At 43.3% G+C, this 18,254-nt stretch overlaps 1 protein-coding gene across 4 annotated transcripts in view; it reads right to left on the bottom strand.

Annotated features, from left to right (window-relative positions):
- The window catches only part of SNX10 (sorting nexin 10), a 67,240-nt gene that overhangs the window by 29,237 nt on the left and 19,749 nt on the right, over nucleotides 1-18,254 (bottom strand). For all 4 annotated transcript variants that reach the window (XM_010855386.1, XM_010855388.1, XM_010855387.1 and 1 more), the window contains exon 2: nucleotides 955-1,001. In XM_010855386.1, coding sequence (XP_010853688.1) covers nucleotides 955-978 — 24 coding nt within the window. In that variant the 5' untranslated portion in view covers nucleotides 979-1,001. The remainder of the gene's footprint in view (nucleotides 1-954; nucleotides 1,002-18,254) is intronic.

Genomic DNA, 18,254 nt, shown 5'->3' with positions numbered 1-18,254 from the left:
GGGTAGGGGGCAGCCTGGACTACAAGTGTGGAAGTGGGCTGGACTACTGAAGAGACCCTAAACTCAAACACGGGGCTGAAAGAAAGAAGGAGAGATCTAGCAAAGAAGTTTTCTGGAAGGATTCTCTGAAATGGATTGTTTAGGGTTTTACATTTGGGCAAAGCAAACTATAAGGACCATGCAGCTATGTTTGACTGTGTCTGCGACCATGTGTGTATACACGGAACTGTTGTGTGTACACATGTGATTGAACCTGGAAAGGGCCAATGAAACTACTGAGTTTCATTCAGCTCACCTAGTAATGACATGTGTACTACAATCAGCAGGGCAGACAAACAGGTTCTTCCGAAGGAGACCGCTCAACCGAGGGCTGGTGTGCTGGTCATCCTACCCATCTCTCAGCCAGAGAGCAACTCAGGAAGCTGGGGTCGGAAGCCTGGGAGGCCAGGCTGGGATGGGGAAGGGACAGCCTTCCCCAGATTATGTGAAACCAATCCCAGAGATCTAAGAGGCAACAAGCAGGACAAAACTGAAACTAGTGGCAGACAGTCACCCCGGGTTGTTACCAAAGGTGGGGGAATTCAGAATTAAGTAACAGAGCAGAAAACCCGAGACAGCAGGCCAAAAGGAGACTGTTCAAAGCAAAGCAGGGAGCAGAGCCTGGGAGAATTCTGAGTCATGGACAACGATACTTTCAGAAACAGTGGATGGGAGTGAGCAGAGAGAAAGTGCAGCCACTGGAACCAAAGAATAAGGGCCAAGATGGCTGCAGCGATGCTGGGGAGAGGGGGTGTGGATGCAGGAAGACAAATGCTTTGTTCTCATTAGCCCCCTTCTATGATGCCCTATGGTATCTTGACTTTCCTCTACAGATTTATGGTTAGAGAATGAAGATCCAACCTGCAGTGAGTCAAAGCACATGAAGTCTTTATTTTCTGATTTCTTAAGACATACCTCTTTCTGCTGTTCTGGAAACATCTTCAACACAGAACACGATCAATCTGAAAAATAAGATACAACACTTGGTGATTTGGAACCTCCATACAGAAGTAGATAGGCCCCTCAGGACCTCCCGCCCAAACTCTCACTGAGAACCTGCCCTCTGGGTCGCTGAAAAGTGTACCTGTGCTCCTCCCAGACCCCAGCCCCTGCAGACTACACCAGAATGAAGATCGGTCCACCTTCATTCGGTCCACCCAAACGATTGGGCGTTTGGGACATGGCGAGACCAAGGCAGCTGGATGACGACAGGCCTTTGAACTGAAGATCAGGCAGAGTCAGGCCAGAGTCGAAATCTTGGGAAAATCAGAAGGCGCTGGAGATGTCAGGGAGCAGAGGGGCCATGAGGCACAGCAGGGCATGCTGGTTAGCACTGAGACGGAGAGGATGAAAAGATACCCAGAGATCCACCACTGAGAGCGGCCCTGATGGTTTCACTATCAACCCAGTATCACTATCACCAGCCCATTCCTTTGACATCTAAACTACTCCAGAATTCAGATAAGAGATGGTGTGGCCTCAAGAAGGACAAAGGTTGGAACCTTGACTCTGACCCATAGTCGATGCAGGCAGCCTATCGGCTGATTCCAGACCCTGCATGTCCCTAGGATTGTCTATTGTTCCTCAAACCCTCATTTATTACAACAGCTCATTGGAGTGAACACCTATTCCCTGCCCCTTCCCGCACCCCCCAAAAATATTAAATCCCCTGACTACAGACAGGCACCTGACAATGGAAAGGTGGCTATGACTGCAAGGTCAGAATCTGCCTTTATTTGGACAAAGTACGTCTGACCTCATTTTTCCAGATGATTATCATCCACAAGTATTTCCTGAATCTCTAACAACGTCCCTGGAACCCTAGGGAATACGAGGAAGCAAGAACACCAGCTCTGGCCTCCAGTCCCACGTGGTGTTGGGGAGGAGAGAACCCAAAGCAGGCAGAGGAAAGAGGTCCTGCAGGAGGTGAGCAAACCTAAATAGGGAGGTGCGCAAATGTCACCTGGGAAAGTGTTACTGAGAAAGTACTTAAGCTGAGGCCTAAACAGTGGCATGATTTAGCCCAGAAGGCAACAGGAAAAAGGCATTTTAGGCAGAGGGACTGGGATGAGCAAAGGGGCAGAGGGTGGAAGGAGGAGCAGCTCAAAGAGTCCTGGTTATTGAAGGAATCTCTGCATCACCGGAGAAGTAGGCCATGGGTTGCATCCATCTGGGGATTTGGCTGAAACAATGATTGGGTGGGTTCTTGACCCCTTCCAGATCCTCCTGCCAAGTCCCACTCCTCTTCCACGATGCTGCCCAGAAATCACCTATCAGCTCTTGCCCCAGCTCTTGGCCCCCATTACTCAGTGAGTTGTGCGATTCCCTGCTGGCATTAACCTCACTTGCATCACAACCTTTGTATATTCTCTGTATCCCCAACTGGCTGAATTTCTCCAACAAAGCATTCTGTGTTTCCTTGTGTAAACTTCACAACCATCCTGTGAAAGACATTTAAATGTCCTTACTTTACAGGGCTTCCCTGGTGGCTCAGACAGTAAAGAATCTGCCTGCAATGAAGGAGACCTGGGTTGGGAAGATTCCCCTGGAGAGGGAAATCGCAATCCACTTCAAAATTCTTGCCTGGAGAATTCCATGGACAGAGGAGTCTGGTGGGCTACAGTCCATGGGGTCACATAGAGTTGCACTTGGATAAGTGACTAAGCACACACTTCACAGGTTAAGAAAACAGAAGGAGGGATTAAGTTGCCCCAGGTCACAAAGGAAGGGAGAGATGGCAAGTCCACTTCCCAACCCTTGTCTTCTCATTGCCCAAGACTGCCTTCATAACTGTGTGATGTAGACAAATGGTTTGGGTCTTAATTTAATTCTCTCCAAAGGGCTTGAGTTTTCCAACCTCTCCCAGCCAAGGCAGAGGGACTCTGCAATTCCCATGGGGCACTGGCTACCCTGAGATGCTAAAGACCAAGTCAAACTGTAAACATAGGAAGGCAATGGCAACCCACTCCAGTACTCTTGCCTGGAAAATCCCATGGACAGAGGAGCCTTGTAGGCTGCAGTCCATGGGGTCGCTAAGAGTCGGACATGACTGAGCGACTTCATTTTCACTTTTCACTTTCATGCATTGGAGAAGGAAATGGCAACCCACTCCAGTGTTCTTGCCTGGAGAATCCCAGGGACGGGGGAGCCTGGTGGGCTGCCGTCTATGGGGTCACAGAGTCGGACACGACTGAAGCGACTTTGTAGTAGTAGTAGTAGTAGTAAGAAGTTTAAACCTGCTCCAAAACATCACAGAGAACACATGGTCAAGCTTTAATATTTTAAACCTGGATAGTGGGATAGGGGTGGGGTTAGGGGGCAAAGAGCTTTATTTTCCACTGATACACTTCCATATTGTTTGAATTTTTCCATAATTTTACACTTTATGAAGTAATAGTCATTTAAAAATAAACACCATAATTCTTTTTTTTAATGCATGTATTTTTATTTGAAAGAATCCTAGATAAATCCTTTTTATGAATTAAACAAACTTGTAATACTAAATCAAAAGATTAATTTCTGGTTTTAGGTTAACATCTTTTGTTATTTTCTTGTACAAGAATACATCTTTAATTGCTATTTTACTTATAGAATTTTGATTTAAATTTCTAAAAACTAACTTGCTGAGCAGTTGCAGAATGATTCTAAATTTGTAGCTAATGCAAACATTTAAAAATTCTATAATTCTATCAGAAGTGTTAAAAAAAAAGAGATGACAAGCCCAACATGGAGTTACTTGTGCTCAAACCAAGACTTAATTCCTAACTAGTCTGCCATTACAAGGCTGCCCAGGTGGTGCTAGTGGTAAAAAACCCGCCTGCCAATGCAGGAGACACAGAAGACTCAGGTTTGATCCCTGGGTCGGGAAGATCCCCTGAAGGAGTAAATGGCAACTCTCTCCAGTATTCTTGCCTGGAGAATCCCATGGACAAAGGAGCCTGGTGGGGTACAGTCCATGGCGTTGAAAAGAGTCTGACACGACTGAAGAGACTCAGCATGCACTGCCATTACAACCTTTCCCAAGACTGCAATCCTAATCAGTGTGGAATTTTCTAGTCAGCCCAATGAGGTCACTCTTTTGATCCCCCAAAGGAAGATGAGGTAATCCCTTTCTGTCCCCCCAGGGAGGTTACCTAAACTACAAATAATCCTTTTGTTTGTTTATGGCTTCTTTGTCTTGCTTTGAAAACCTCTCCCTCTCTGCAGGCCTCTGGAGCTTCTCTCTGCTTACTAGATGGAATGCTGACAGATTCATGAATCGTTCAACATGCAAATTAGATCTGTAAAATCTATCAATACTTGGTTGCATTTTTGTTATTCTACAGAAGAAATGATGACTCAAACACAAACTATAGAAGTTTTTACTTCATGTTAAATAAGTAGCAGATTCAAATGTAGGAAGAGATGCTACCTTCATAACACAATTCACATCAATAAAGTGGGGGGATAAAAGGACATTATATACTTTTAAAAAGAAAATAAAACAATGTATTCAATGACTTTTATTATTCCCCCTTTGGGGTGGGGCAGCTCAGTTAATTTCACTTTCTGTGTTTGTTTCATTTCCTCCTACAAGTTGGTTCAACAAGCTTTCTATTCAAATTTTTTTTTAAAAATCACTAACTTCTTATTTTCATCTATTTAAGGATATACCATCAGTGGGATTATTTAAAATTCAAGGTTTAATTTAGTGCCAGTTTTTCCCAGAGCAACTCTCGTTGAAACCTATGTCCTTTGCAGGTCTGTGGTGGGGACTGCAGGGTGGAGGGCACAGTTCTCCCTTCCTCTGGGGGAAGTTCTTGGCCAAGGTCTTGCTGTAGGGGGCGGCTCTACAGGTACCCTGTTTTCTATCACCTGGGGGGCCCTCCTCAGACACAGAAAACAGCATCAGGGATGGGCATCGGACTCCGGAGAAGCCCATCCCTAGGTTAGCCAGGTGCCAGAGGCGTGGCCTGGAGTGGAAAGCAGAGAGGGCTGGCACCAGCTTCCTCTCAGCATCTGGAGTAGGAAACACCAAGACTTGGCAGCTCTCTGGGTCCTGAAGCTAGGAAATGATGGTGAGAAAATGGAGAGATAACAGTGCTTTAACTGGAGTTCTGCAGACCAGAGCTTATACTTAAACAGAAGTCATGATGTAGATAAAAGATCTCTTGAGATATTAAAGAAACTGGTCACCAGAAAAGCTGGGTTGCAGAAGCCAACTTCAGCTGCTGATGTGCACACGGCTGCCTGCGCCAGCACCATAACTCAGAGGTCTTACTTCCCCAGGGGCTTAAGTGCCCAGGGTCTCCGGTTCCCACGCACAGCATCCTTACTATAAACAACCTCTTGCTCGAGCTTGAGGGAGATACCAATTCATGCAACCAAAAGAGCTCAACAAAAAAGAAAAAAGAGCTGCACCAAAACATGAAAATGGACAGAAGTGGGGCGTCCATGCACTTTTGAGGAGGGCCAGCAAGGTGTGCAGAACCATCCGTAAACCAGACGCACATTGCTCTTGCTCAGTCTGATCTTAGAGCTTTATAAAGGCAAAACTCAAATGGAAAAATAAGATGAAATATGAAATTCAGTTAAAGACAAAAATTATCATTTTTTTTTGTCTGGAAAGACAAAATTACCATTAAATTTTCCCAGCATTTATCACGCAAATACTCACAAATATATTAAAGACGGTTGCTGTCGTTCAGTCGCTAAGTCATGTCCAACTCTTTGAAACCCCATGAACTGCACCACGCTAGGCTTCCCTGTCCTTCACCATCTCCCAGAGCTTACTCAAACTCATGCCCATTGAATTGGTGATGCCATCCAACCATCTCATCCTCTGTCACCCTCTTCTCCTTCTGCCCTCAATCTTTCCCAGCATCAGAGTCTTTTCTAATGAGTCTAAAGAGAATGAGCAGTCTAAAAAAAATTACTGGTTCGTAATACATAAAATAATGAAATACTAAATTGCTAATCTCTAAGACATAATCTCTACAATGGGTTCCATTTATGGTCATAAGTATGACGCTAGGCTAAATTTATGGTCTGAAATCCAGAAACAAGAAAAAATATATATACATAAAACATTTTAGCCTCACAACTATTTTGCAGACCTTTAGGGTAAGTGCTACCTTCGACTTACGGATGTTCCAAACACAAGCATGTGCATGACCTCTCCTTCCCTTCATACACATGCTAAGGAGAGTCACTGGGGGATAGCAAAATACAATCAGGATAAACAGAGTTCAAGGGGGAAAGTCGTAAAAAGCAGATGAAGGAGAGAGGAGGTGACCACTAGAGCAGACAAGTAGGTAAGACTGGACTTCTTAACTTGTGCTGTGACATCCTCTCTCCTCAAAACAACCCTAACTTTCGAGATCAAATCTGAAAATATTTTTCACACTTCCCGAACAGTCTCCTTCCTCTTTAATGCTACTAAGTTTCTCCTAATTAGTGATTCATCTGGGCTATTCATTTTCCCCTTGTAGAAAAAGCTGATAAATCTCAGAAGTTGGGGGAGGGATATTAGTAATTTAAATATTTAATGTGAGTTAGTCCAATTGGATTGCATTTCTAGTAACCAAGAGCAATCAATCTTCACCTACTCACTCCCATCCCCCACAGCACAAAACCACGCGCTCTTGGTTATACGGAGTTCTTTCCAGGCTGACGTATCCCTCAGCGCCCTGCCACAAGACCATGAAAGATCTAAGCACACAGCCTCCTGAAGAACCACAGAAAATGCCCTGCTCTTTTCTCCTGTCAACAATTGGAGAGGCATTTTTTCAACTCTCCACTCACTCTACCCCTTCACTTGATATGAGGACTTCCCATCAAAATACTACCTGATGGGGAGCATCAAAAGAAAAAATATCTGGTAGTCCAGTGGCTAAGACTCTGCACTCCCCAACGCAGAGAACCTGGGATCCTTTGTGCTGCAACTAAGACCTAGCACAGGCAAATAAATAAATAAATACGTTATTTTAAAAAAGAATAAAATGCCTAGGATTAAATGCATCAAAAGTGCAAAACATAGTCTGAAAACTCAACACACTATTCAAAGAAATTAAAGATCTAAATAAATGGAAAAACATCCCATGTTCATGGATTGGAAAACTTTGTATTGTTAATATGTCAACTCTCCCCCAAACTATTTGACAAATTCAGTACAATCTATATCAGAATCCCAGATGAATTCTTGGTTAAAAACTGACAAAGCAATTCTAAAATTCCTATCTAGTTGCAAGGAACCCAGAACAGCCAAAACAACCCTGAAAAAGAAGAAAAAAGTAGGAGGACTCTTATTTCCTGATTTCAAAACTTGTTACAAAGTAATAGTACTCAAGACAGTGTGGGACTGGCACAAGGATAAACAAATAGATCTACGGAATAGAGCTGAGAGTCCAGAAATAAACCCATACCTCTATTATCAACTGATTACATCAAGGGTGCCAAAATCATTCAATGGGGAAAAAACAGCCTTTTTCATAAATACTTCTGGAACAAGAGGCTAGCCAAGAATCAAGTTGGACCCCTGCTGCTGCTGCTAAGTCGCTTCAGTCGTGTCCGACTCTGTGCGACCCCATAGACGGCAGCCCACCAGGTTCCCCCGTCCCTGGGATTCTCCAGGCAAGAACACTGGAGTGGGTTGCCATTTCCTTCTTCAATGCATGAAAGTGAAAAGTGAAAGTGAAGTCGCTCAGTCGTGTCCAACTCTTAGCGACCCCATGGACTTCGGCCCACCAGGGTCCTCCATCCATGAGATTTTCCAGGCAAGAGTACTGGAGTGGGGTGCCATTGCCTTCTCCGAGTTGGACCCCTACATTATACTATATATAAAAGCTAACTCAAAATGGACCAGAGACCTAAATGTCAAGAGCAAAAACTATGAACTCTTGGGACAAAAAACAGGTAAATATTCATGGCCTCAGATTTAGCAAAGGATTCTTAGATATAATACCAAAAGTATGAGCAACAAAAGAAAAAAACAGACTTCATGAAAATTAAAGTTTTGTGCTTCAAAGGATACCATCAAGAAAGTGAAAGTCAAAGCACAGAATGAAAAAATATCTGCAAATCATTTATCTGATAAGGAACTTGTATTCAGAATATATAAAGAACTCTTACAACTCAGTAATAAAAAGACTTAGGGATCTAAAGTAAAACAGGCATTGTATAAATGAAATTTTCTAAGAGAATAGAATTTATATGTTCTCACCAAAAAATAAAAGGTAAATAAGTGAGATGATGGGTGTGTTAATTAACTCAATGGGGAAGTCCTTTCACAATGTATACATATATCACCGTATTGTACATTTTAAAAATTTGTCAACCTCAATAAAACTGTAAAAAAAAAACTAAAAAGACTTACTTCAAAAATGGGCAAAGGATCCTGAATAGATATTCCTCCAAGGAAGAGATACAAATGGACAACAAATACATGAAAAGATGCTATACGTCATTAATCACTGGGGAAAGGAAATCAAAACCACAGTGAGATACCACTTCATTTCCATTAGGCTGGCTAGAATAAAAAAGTCAGATAATAACAAATGTTGGCAAGAATGTGGAGAAATTGGAACTGTCATATATTGCTGGTGGAAATATAAAGTGGTACAGCTCCTTAGGAAAACACTCGTATTTCCTCACACAATTAAACAGAGTTACCATTTGACCCAGCAATTGCATTTTAGGTATATACTTAAGAAAATGACACAAATGTCCACAGAGAAACTGGTATATAAATATCAGCATTATTCATAATAGCGAAGAAGGGTAAACAACCCAAATGTCCAGTAATGGGCAAACGGGTAAACAAAGTGTGGTGTATCTATACAATGGAATACTATCTGACAATAAAAAAGAATGAAATACTGACACAAGCTACAACAGAGATAAACCTTGGAAACATCATGGTAAGTGAAAAGAAGCCAGGCACAAAAGTCCACATATTATGCAACTTCCTTTCACATGAAAATCCAGAATAGAGAACTTTATAAAGACAGAAAAGAGATTTGGGGTTGCTTAAGGCTTGGGGCGGGGGACAGTGGGTGAAAGAAGGGAGATTGGAGTTACAGAGGGTGATAGCTAAAGGACAATGAAATGAGGTAATGAAAATATTCTAAAATTGACTGCGGTGATGGCTGCACCTATCTATGAAGACACTAAAACCACTGAATTGTATATTTTAATTGGGAACTTGTACAGTATGCAGATATCACAGTAAAGCCATTAAAAAAAAGCAGAGTACTATCTAAAACCCTTCATTCATACCCCTAGTGTCAATCATCCTGCGAACCACATCTGCCAAGAGAAAGACGCTCCAGGCATCATCTCTCCCAGCCCTTGTGGTTTCCTCATCCCTACCTGGTTCTGACCCCCTCCCACCTTTGCCATCTCTTCTTCTAACCCTGTCTTCCACCATGCCCCAGGAACCCTCAGTCTCAAGCCAGCAAATGTCTCACACTTGCATTATCTCAGCAGCTTTAGCTTAGCTTAGTCCTGGATTCTCCACTCTCTTCTTCCCTGTAACCCTCCCAGGTTGAGGCTGCTCATTTCCTCAGCACTCCCATTTCTCAAGATGAGGAGAAACGAAACTTCCCTGGTCATTGTCATCTCCAGACAATAACTGCCAAGAAGCACCCAGAACCTAGGCATGGGATCCAACTCCCTTCTCCTCACCTCCCAGCATCATTTCCTTCTCCCTAGACTCCTGCTCCTCATCTCTACATTTTTAGAGGCCTCCTCTGTGTGTTCCCTGCCACTGTTTCCTGATGCCTCCAAGGAGGACCTCATTCAAAGTATGACCTAACAGGCCCTGGTCTCACCTTATTAGCCTGTTCCTCTTCATTCCTGTAACCTAATCCTTTGTTTATCAATAATTTGTCAATCATGTGGCCACATCCCAACCAGGAACTGTTCTTTGAAATAGAACACCAAAAGTCTCTCTGATCACCACAGCCAACCCTTCCTTTTCTCACTTTCTCATTGTCATACAATTTGCTCTTCCACTTGAATGGAAAGCCACCAGAAGTTTTGATCCTACCCTCTTATTCCTGCTCTGGACTTCACTTTCTTACCATTCAAGTTTTCTCCCCTCCGGCATCCTTATTTTCCTATTCCATTGACACACAGCCCCTTTTATCTGCCAGTCCCCCAAACACGGATCAGCATAGCCTCTGTCTCCTCCACTTCTCTCTTGTCCTGTTCACTATAGAAGAAAAATCCAGTCATTTTTGTGACAGGCTTCATCTCCAGGTTCTGAGTTCCAGCCTAGGTGGGATCCTCCAGGGTTCAGGAGTCCCTCCACTCATCCAGCAGCTTCAGATCATTATATCTCATCCAGCAGCCTCCTCCTCCTCCTGGTCTACTTCTCTGTCATCTGATAACTGTACCTCCCACTTCATCAAACAGTAAGACCATCAGGTTTATACTCTTCATCTTGGTCTTCCACTACCTTGAAATCTACCCATAAATTCACCCACTTCCCTTAGTCTCAAAAAAAAAACCAAAACATAAAACTCTTCCCTGTCTTCATGATCTTATCTTCCCTACCTTGTTCAATACGTCAGTCCCTCAATTATCCCATGTCCTTAATAACTCCAGCTTCTTTCTTTTCACTAGTCCCTTCTCCTTCCCCAGTAAGCGAGCTCAGGTTCCTCTCACCCAGTGTAGAGGGGAAGGCCTGGCTAGTCCATCAATCTAGGAAAGACCCGGTACTGCAGTAGTCATCAGAGATGGGACAATGACCACGTCCTGGGTTCACTTACATCAGAGTGGGAGAAGAAGGAGAGTTATCCAATAAATGGACAGCTCATCCATAAAAAAGAATGAAAGTTTGCCATTTGCAAAACATGGATGGATTCAGAGGATATTATGTTAGTGAAATAAGCCAGACAGAGAAAGACAAATACTGTATGATATCACTTATACACAGAATCTAAAAAATACAAAACCAGTGAATATCACAGACTTCCCAGGTGGCGCTAGCAGCAAAGAACCTGCCTGCCAATGCAGAAGACATAAGACATGGGTTCAACCCGTGGGTCAGGAAGATCCCCTGGAGAAGGAAATGGCAACTCACTCCAGTATTCTTGCCTAGTGAATCCCACGGACAGAGGAGCCTGGCGGGCTACGGTCCACAGAGTCGCAGAGTCAGAGTCAACTGAAGTGACTTAGCACAGCATGGTGAAAATAACAAAAAAGAAACAGAATCAAAGATATAGAGAACAAATTAATGGTTACCACTAGAGAGAGGAAAGGGAGAAGGTCAAGACAGGAGTAGAGGATTCAGAGGTACAAACTATTAGGTACAAACTAAATAAGCCACAAGGACATATTGTACAACATAGGCAATATAATCAATGTTTTATAATAACTATAAATGGAGCATAACTTTTAAAAATTGTGAATCTACATTGTATACTTTTAACATATAATATTGTACATCAACTGTACTTCAATTTTTAAACACTCCAGGAGCAGCAATCGTCTTGTGCCGAAAGTCCCAAGGCAGAACAAGCCTGGCTTACCTGGAGCCAAGGAAGCCATGGGGATGGAGTTGGTGGAAGACAGAGACGGGCTCAGAAAGGAAGGCAGGCGCCCTGTGGACCTTAGTGAAGAATCTGGATACCCTGCGGGCATTTCTAGCAGGTGAGAGACATAATCTGACTTACAGACTATCAGGGGCCAGAGCAGAAGCAGGGAGGTCTGTTGGGAGGCTACTGACGTGGTACAGCCCACAGGTGGAGGTGGCCCAGGCACAGAGCAGCAGCAGAAGGGGGTATGAGAGGAAGTGGTTGTTGGTGTGCTTCCTCCTTTGTGCATATCCAACTGGACAAGAGAGCAAGCATTGACCCACGGCTGCTAGGAGAAAAGGACCACGGCATCTATCTATTCAAGAAAGGTTCAAGACTTCTTGGTGGTCTGCGCTCCCAATGCAGGGTGCACATATTCAATCCCTAATCAAGGAATTAAGATCCCACATGCTGCAGAGTATAGCCAAAATAAATAAATGCATTTTAAAAAATAAATAAAGGTGTTTTTGTTTTTTTTTTTAAAGAGGAGGGTTCTGTAAGACATGCTGCAGAGGCAGAAGATAGAAACTCATGGTAGCTCAGGCCCAGCAGGTGATGAGTGAGGTCCTGGTGGGGAAGAGGGTGTTCTTCTCCCCACCTCCACACTGACACCAGAGGCTGGTCTTAACTTGCAGATGGCGAATGGCCTGTGCTTGGTGGGGCATCTGAGCAATTTTCGTGGTGAGGCACTACGCTTGGTTTCCCAGCAGAAGCCACAGACTCACACTCACCTTCCGCTTTAATCAGCGCAATTCCCAAAGGGTCACCACGGCCTCATCTCTGCTGCCCCACACTCGTTCTCTGTCTCAGCCACCACCCCCATCTCACACCCAAAGGAGGCCACAGTCAGAGCCTCCTTGTGCACACCCCCATCCAGACATCCTTCAGGCACCTCAAACTGACCGCGTCCCATCCAGGCTGGCTGTCGCATGCCACCTCTTCCTGCCCGCCCCCAGAATACAGCCAGTTCTCCCTCCTCCTATGCCATCCAGCTTAGTTAATGGTGTCAGTATCCACACACTGACTCAAGCAAGAATCCCAGAGACCATCTTTGATTGCTTCCTTTCCCTTATTTTACAAATCCAGCTGGTCAACAAGCCCTGACCATCCTCTCTCTCTAAATGCCACCTAAGCCCATTCCCTGCTCGCAGCCTCCAATGTCTCCAGCCTGATTCAGGCTCTCGACACTTCTCTCCTGGACTCGAGCTGGAACAATGGTAGATTCCCGGGCCGGTCACCCTTAGCAAGTGCTTATAAATGATTTTTGAACAAATGAAAGAGAATGCATAAATAAAGAAAATGACTGAGTGAACAGATGAGTGAGGAAATCAAATAAAAGAATCAATTAATGCTATGTAGAAACAAACAAAACTTAAAAAGATATAATCTAGTGGAAGAAATGCAACCAAGCAGGTACAAGGTATCAGGTGACATAGTGCTATAGCGGGGGAGGGATGGAAAATATAGAGATTGTCTTCCAGGTGTCAAGGATGAAACCGGGCACTTCGTACATGCTTCACACATGACTCACCCAGAAACCATGTGACATACTGTGCTCCAGATGGGGAAATCGACATTCAAAGAAGTTACTGAAAGATAATCACCCAAGGCCATCCAACACACAGGGGCAGGGCTCAGACTCAAACCTAGGTCTGCGTCCCTAAATCCCATGTTGGTTAATGGGCATAGGCTTAAAGAAAGGGCCAGACTTCAAAAGATAATGATAATAATCAACACCCAGAGAGTCCTTCTGCCAACAGTTACTGTACTAAGCACTTTACATGTATCCTCATAAAAAATTCTATGAGGTAGATGTGAATATTAGCGCCATTTTAGACTTAAGAAAACTAAGTACCAAGAAGGTAGCAAGTAATTTGTCAAAGGTCATACAGCTACTAAGCAAAAGAATTGAGATTTGAGCCCAGGGGGTCTTGCTGCCATGTCCATGTTGCCCTAAAGATGGAGGTGAGATGCCAGAGGCGGTTCCTGGTGAGAGGAATGGTCTGATTACCCAGGGAAGCAAGAAGTTACAAATCACTTTGAGGAACAGGAAGTGGCTCATTGTGGCTGGGATCAAGAGGTGGTAGAAAGTGGGGCTCCAGGGAAAGGTGGGACCAGACAGGCGGCTTCCTATCACCTGGTCCAGGGCGTTGGCCTGTCTTGTCTGATCAAGTTCTTCCCTCCTCCACAAGATAGTGAACAGTTGGAGGAGCACATTCACCATTTTCTTAACCAAGGTATTTTGTTTTCTTGCATCTGAACGTGGAAAAGGCAAAGGAATAACTGATTCGTTCAAGGTTTTACAGTTAACTAGACAGTATAACCTCCCCCATATTCCATGGAGATGCATATCAGTGCCATGATCCCTTGGCATTGATTCTTTTTAATTATTTAAAATAATTTTATTTATTTATTTCTGGCTGTGCTGAGTCTTCACTGCTGCATGGGCTTTTCTCTAGTTGCAGAGAGTAGGGGCTACTCTCTAGTTGAACTGTGTGGGCTTCTCACTGTGGTGGCTTTTCTTGTTGTGGAGCACGGGCTCCAGGGCATGCAGGCTTCAGTAGCTGCAGTTCCCAGGCTCTAGAGCACAGTCTCAAGAGCTGTGGAGCACAGGCTTAGCTGTTCCATGGCATGTGGAATCTTCCTGGATCAGGAATCAAACCCATGTTTCCTACATTAGCAGGCAGATTCTTTACCACTGAGCCACCAGGGAAGCTGTGGCACTGATTCTAATATATATTTAGTTTGAAAAGATTACCCTATTTAAAAAAATCCCTCTCTGATTTTTTTTCCTGGTACTGTAAGTGTCCAATACATTGTCATCCTTTACCACATTGTGCTGTGCTGTGCTTAGTCACTCAGTTGTGTCCAATTATTTGTGACCCCATGGACTGTAGCCCACCAGGCTCCTCTGTCCATGGGATTCTCCAGGCAAGAATACCAGAGTGAGTTGCCATACCCTCCTCCAGGGGATCTTCTTGACCTAGGAATTGAACCGGGGTCTCCTGCATTGCAGACACATTCTTTACCAGCTGAGCTACCAGGGAAGCCCTTACACCTCACTACTATGAGGTTATACACAAATCAGTCAAATACAAATTTCTATTAGGAACACTTTAGTAGAAAAAACTAAAAGGCAGATTCCCCAAACTAACTTCTAATTTGAAAACTGTTTTGGGAAATTAAAAAAAAAAAAAAAGAAGAAGACCAGGTCTGCCAAATAATCCAAACAAGTCCTTGGGTCATTTTTGAGCCTACTGGGGTCATAATCCATCAATCACAGGAAAAGGTCATCTTGGAATCTGCAAGTGCTATTATAGTTCCTTCTTTTCTGAAAATCTCAGGGGGAAAAATGATCACAGCATCAAAGCCTCCCAGCTTGAAAGAGACCAAGATGGTCCTTCCCCATGGTCAGGAGGACAGACTAAGTAAGAGAGACCAAAGAAATGCTCTCTGACCTCTGAAAGTAAATATTCTAAAGCAAAAGAACTATTTTTCATTTTTTAGTTCAAATTAAATTTAAAGTGGTATAATTCAGGAAATTTGAAAAACAGAGAAGTAAAATTACCATCCATACTTAGGATGACCATATGGCCTGGGTTAGTCAAATCAGTACTGGCTTATATGGGTCACTCTAATTATTAATAGCACACACACACATACACACACATTTTAAGAGTGCTCAAAAGCGTTGTGGTTTAAATGGTAAGTTATTTCTGGTCACCCTAGCATAATCCACTGTTCGAAAGAATCATCACAGTTTTGGTATATTTCTTTGCTGACTTTTTCTTACGTGCACTTTTTTTATCATCAAAATCAAGTGTTTTCACAAACCTACATCTTTTCTTCAATTTTCATTACAACAAAAATATCATTCTATGTTCCTAGATCGGAGAAGGCAATGGCACCCCACTCCAGTACTCTTGCATGGAAAATCCCATGGACGGAGGAGCCTGGTAGGCTGCAGTCCATGGGGTTACTGAGGGTCGGACATGACTGAGCAACTTCACTTTCACTTTTCACTTTCATGCATTGGAGAAGGAAATGGCAACCCACTCCAATGTTCTTGCCTGGAGAATCCCAGGGATGGGGGAGCCTGGTGGGCTGCCGTCCATGGGGTCGCACAGAGTTGGACACGACTGAAGAGACTTAGCAGAAGCAGCAGCATGCTCCTAGATAGTAAGTCAAGCATTCCACTGAGTAAATGTTACCTTTCTTCTACTGTTGAACATTTAGGTGGCTGCAGGATAGCTTTAAAGGAAATGAATTTGTGGGGTACTTAGAAGACCAATGTATAAATCTCAAGAGAAATTTCAGCCTAAGTGAGGAAGAGTCAAAAAAAAATAGTAATTAGGAGGAATTTCACTAACTCCATTTTTATGAACAGGGGAGTCCCCTATTTCCCTCTAGACCAAGCAATTTCTTCATTCGTCCCTGATTAAGGGCTGCCAGATTCAATTCCAGCATGCCTGTGTGACTTTTCCATTTGTGCCCATACAACCCATGCTCCACACATGCAGAACGAACCTCTCAATACAAAATTTAGATCAAATGCCTCTTCTGCCTCAAGTCCATCCACACTGGCCACTGCAGTGAGAATAAACTCCAAATCTCTGACCATGACTTAAAGCCTCCCCTCTCCCCACCGACTTACAGACCCCGTGGTCTGATCCCAGCCTACATTCCTACTTTACCTGCTTCTACTCTCTCCTTTACTCTCTGCCCTTCTCTCCATCTCTTATATGTACCAACTTCATTCCATCCCAGGACTTCTATACCTACTAGTCCCTCTTTCTAGAACATTTTTCTCTAGATCTTTTCTGATTGTGTCCTCAGCTCAAATGTCACCAGAGTCATCTTTGCTGCAACACCTTAACTAAAAGTTTCCTCCCAAAGTCATTCTCTTTTCACTACTTTATTTTCTTTACACTACTTTCTTACACTACTTTACACTACTTTCTTACACTACTTTACACTACTTTCTTACACTACTTTACACTACTTTATTTTCCTTATGGCACTCAACACAACCTGAATCTATGTTATTTGTTTATAGGTGTATCTGTCCCTGTGATGTGGGCTCCAAGAGGGCAGAGACTCTGGCTAGTTCACTGCTACACCCCAGAGCCAGCCCATAATAGCAGATGAATAGCATATAACTAGAAAGAATGAATGACAGTAGACAGAGAGTCACCATGAGAACAGGTACCTATTCAATTTGCAAAGTACTAAAATTCTGAAAGAGATGGGAATACTAGACCACCTGACTGGCCTCTTGAGAAACCTATATGTAGGTCAGGAAGCAACAGTTAGAACTGGACATGGAACAACAAACTGGTTCCAAATAGGAAAAGGAGTACATCAAGGCTGTATATTGTCACTCTGCTTATTCAACTTCTATGCAGAGTACATCATGAGAAACGCTGGGCTGGAAGAAGCAAAAGCTGGAATCAAGATTGCCGGGAGAAATATCAATAACCTCAGATATGCAGATGACACCACCCTTATGACAGAAAGTGAAGAGGAACTAAAAAGCCTCTTGATGAAAGTGAAAGAGGAGAGTGAAAAAGTTGGCTTAAAGCTCAACATTCAGAAAACTAAGATCATGGCATCTGGTCCCATCACTTCATGGCAAATAGATGGGGAAACAGTGGAAACAGTGTCAGACTTTATTTTTTGGGCTCCAAAATCACTGCAGATGGTGATTGCAGCTATGAAATTAAAAGACGCTTATTCCTTGGAAGGAAAGTTATGACCAACCTAGATAGCATATTCAAAAGCAGAGATATTACTTTGCCAACAAAGGTCCTCAACTCAAGGCTATGGTTTTTCCAGTGGTCATGTATGGATGTGAGAGTTGGATTGTGAAGAAAGCTGAGCGCTGAAGAATTGATGCTTTTGAACTGTGATGTTGGAGAAGACTCTTGAGAGTCCCTTGGACTGCAAGGAGATCCAACCAGTCCATCCTAAAGGAGACCAGTGCTGGGTGTTCATTGGAAGGACTGATGCTGAGGCTGAGACTCCAATACTTTGGCCACCTCATGTGAAGAGCTGACTCATTGGAAAAGACCCTAATACTGGGAGGGATTGGGGGCAGGAGGAGAAGGGGACGATAGAGGATGAGATGGCTGGATGGCATCACCGACTCGATGGACATGAGTTTGAGTGAACTCTGGGAGTTGGTGATGGACAGAGAGGCCTGGAGTGCTGCGATTCATGGGGTGGCAAAGAGTCAGACACGACTGAGCAACTGAACTGAACTGATTAACCCCTTTGTGTTATTCTGCAAAATGATCAACCAGTACTATCATGCAGAAATAATGAAATTAATGAAATAAAATGTTCATCCTAGAACACATCAACACCAATATACAATATTACCTGGATTAAAGGAATTAAATTTTTGCTTTGTAGTACTTTCCACCAACACATAAAAAAAGAAAATTTCAGACTCTAGCAGTCTGAAATAAATAATAGGGGTCTCTAAATGGCATTTAGGTCCATGACCAAGTTTTTAATGGTCCACAGTAAAATGGGAAAAAGAAAACAGTGCACTGAATTTCTAGAAAGCTAAAATCTACCTATGTAAAGTACTCTGCTTTATTTTTAGATTATGTCTTTTCTACTTCTGGGGTATCAAAATAAGCCTCTCTTTTG

The sequence above is a fragment of the Bison bison genome, unplaced genomic scaffold (genome assembly GCF_000754665.1).
Source record: "Bison bison bison isolate TAMUID 2011002044 unplaced genomic scaffold, Bison_UMD1.0 scf7180017864364, whole genome shotgun sequence".
NCBI classification, from domain to species: domain Eukaryota; kingdom Metazoa; phylum Chordata; class Mammalia; order Artiodactyla; family Bovidae; genus Bison; species Bison bison.
The sequence above is the reverse complement of the archived record's forward strand: the minus strand, read 5'-3'. Positions and strand labels throughout refer to the sequence as shown.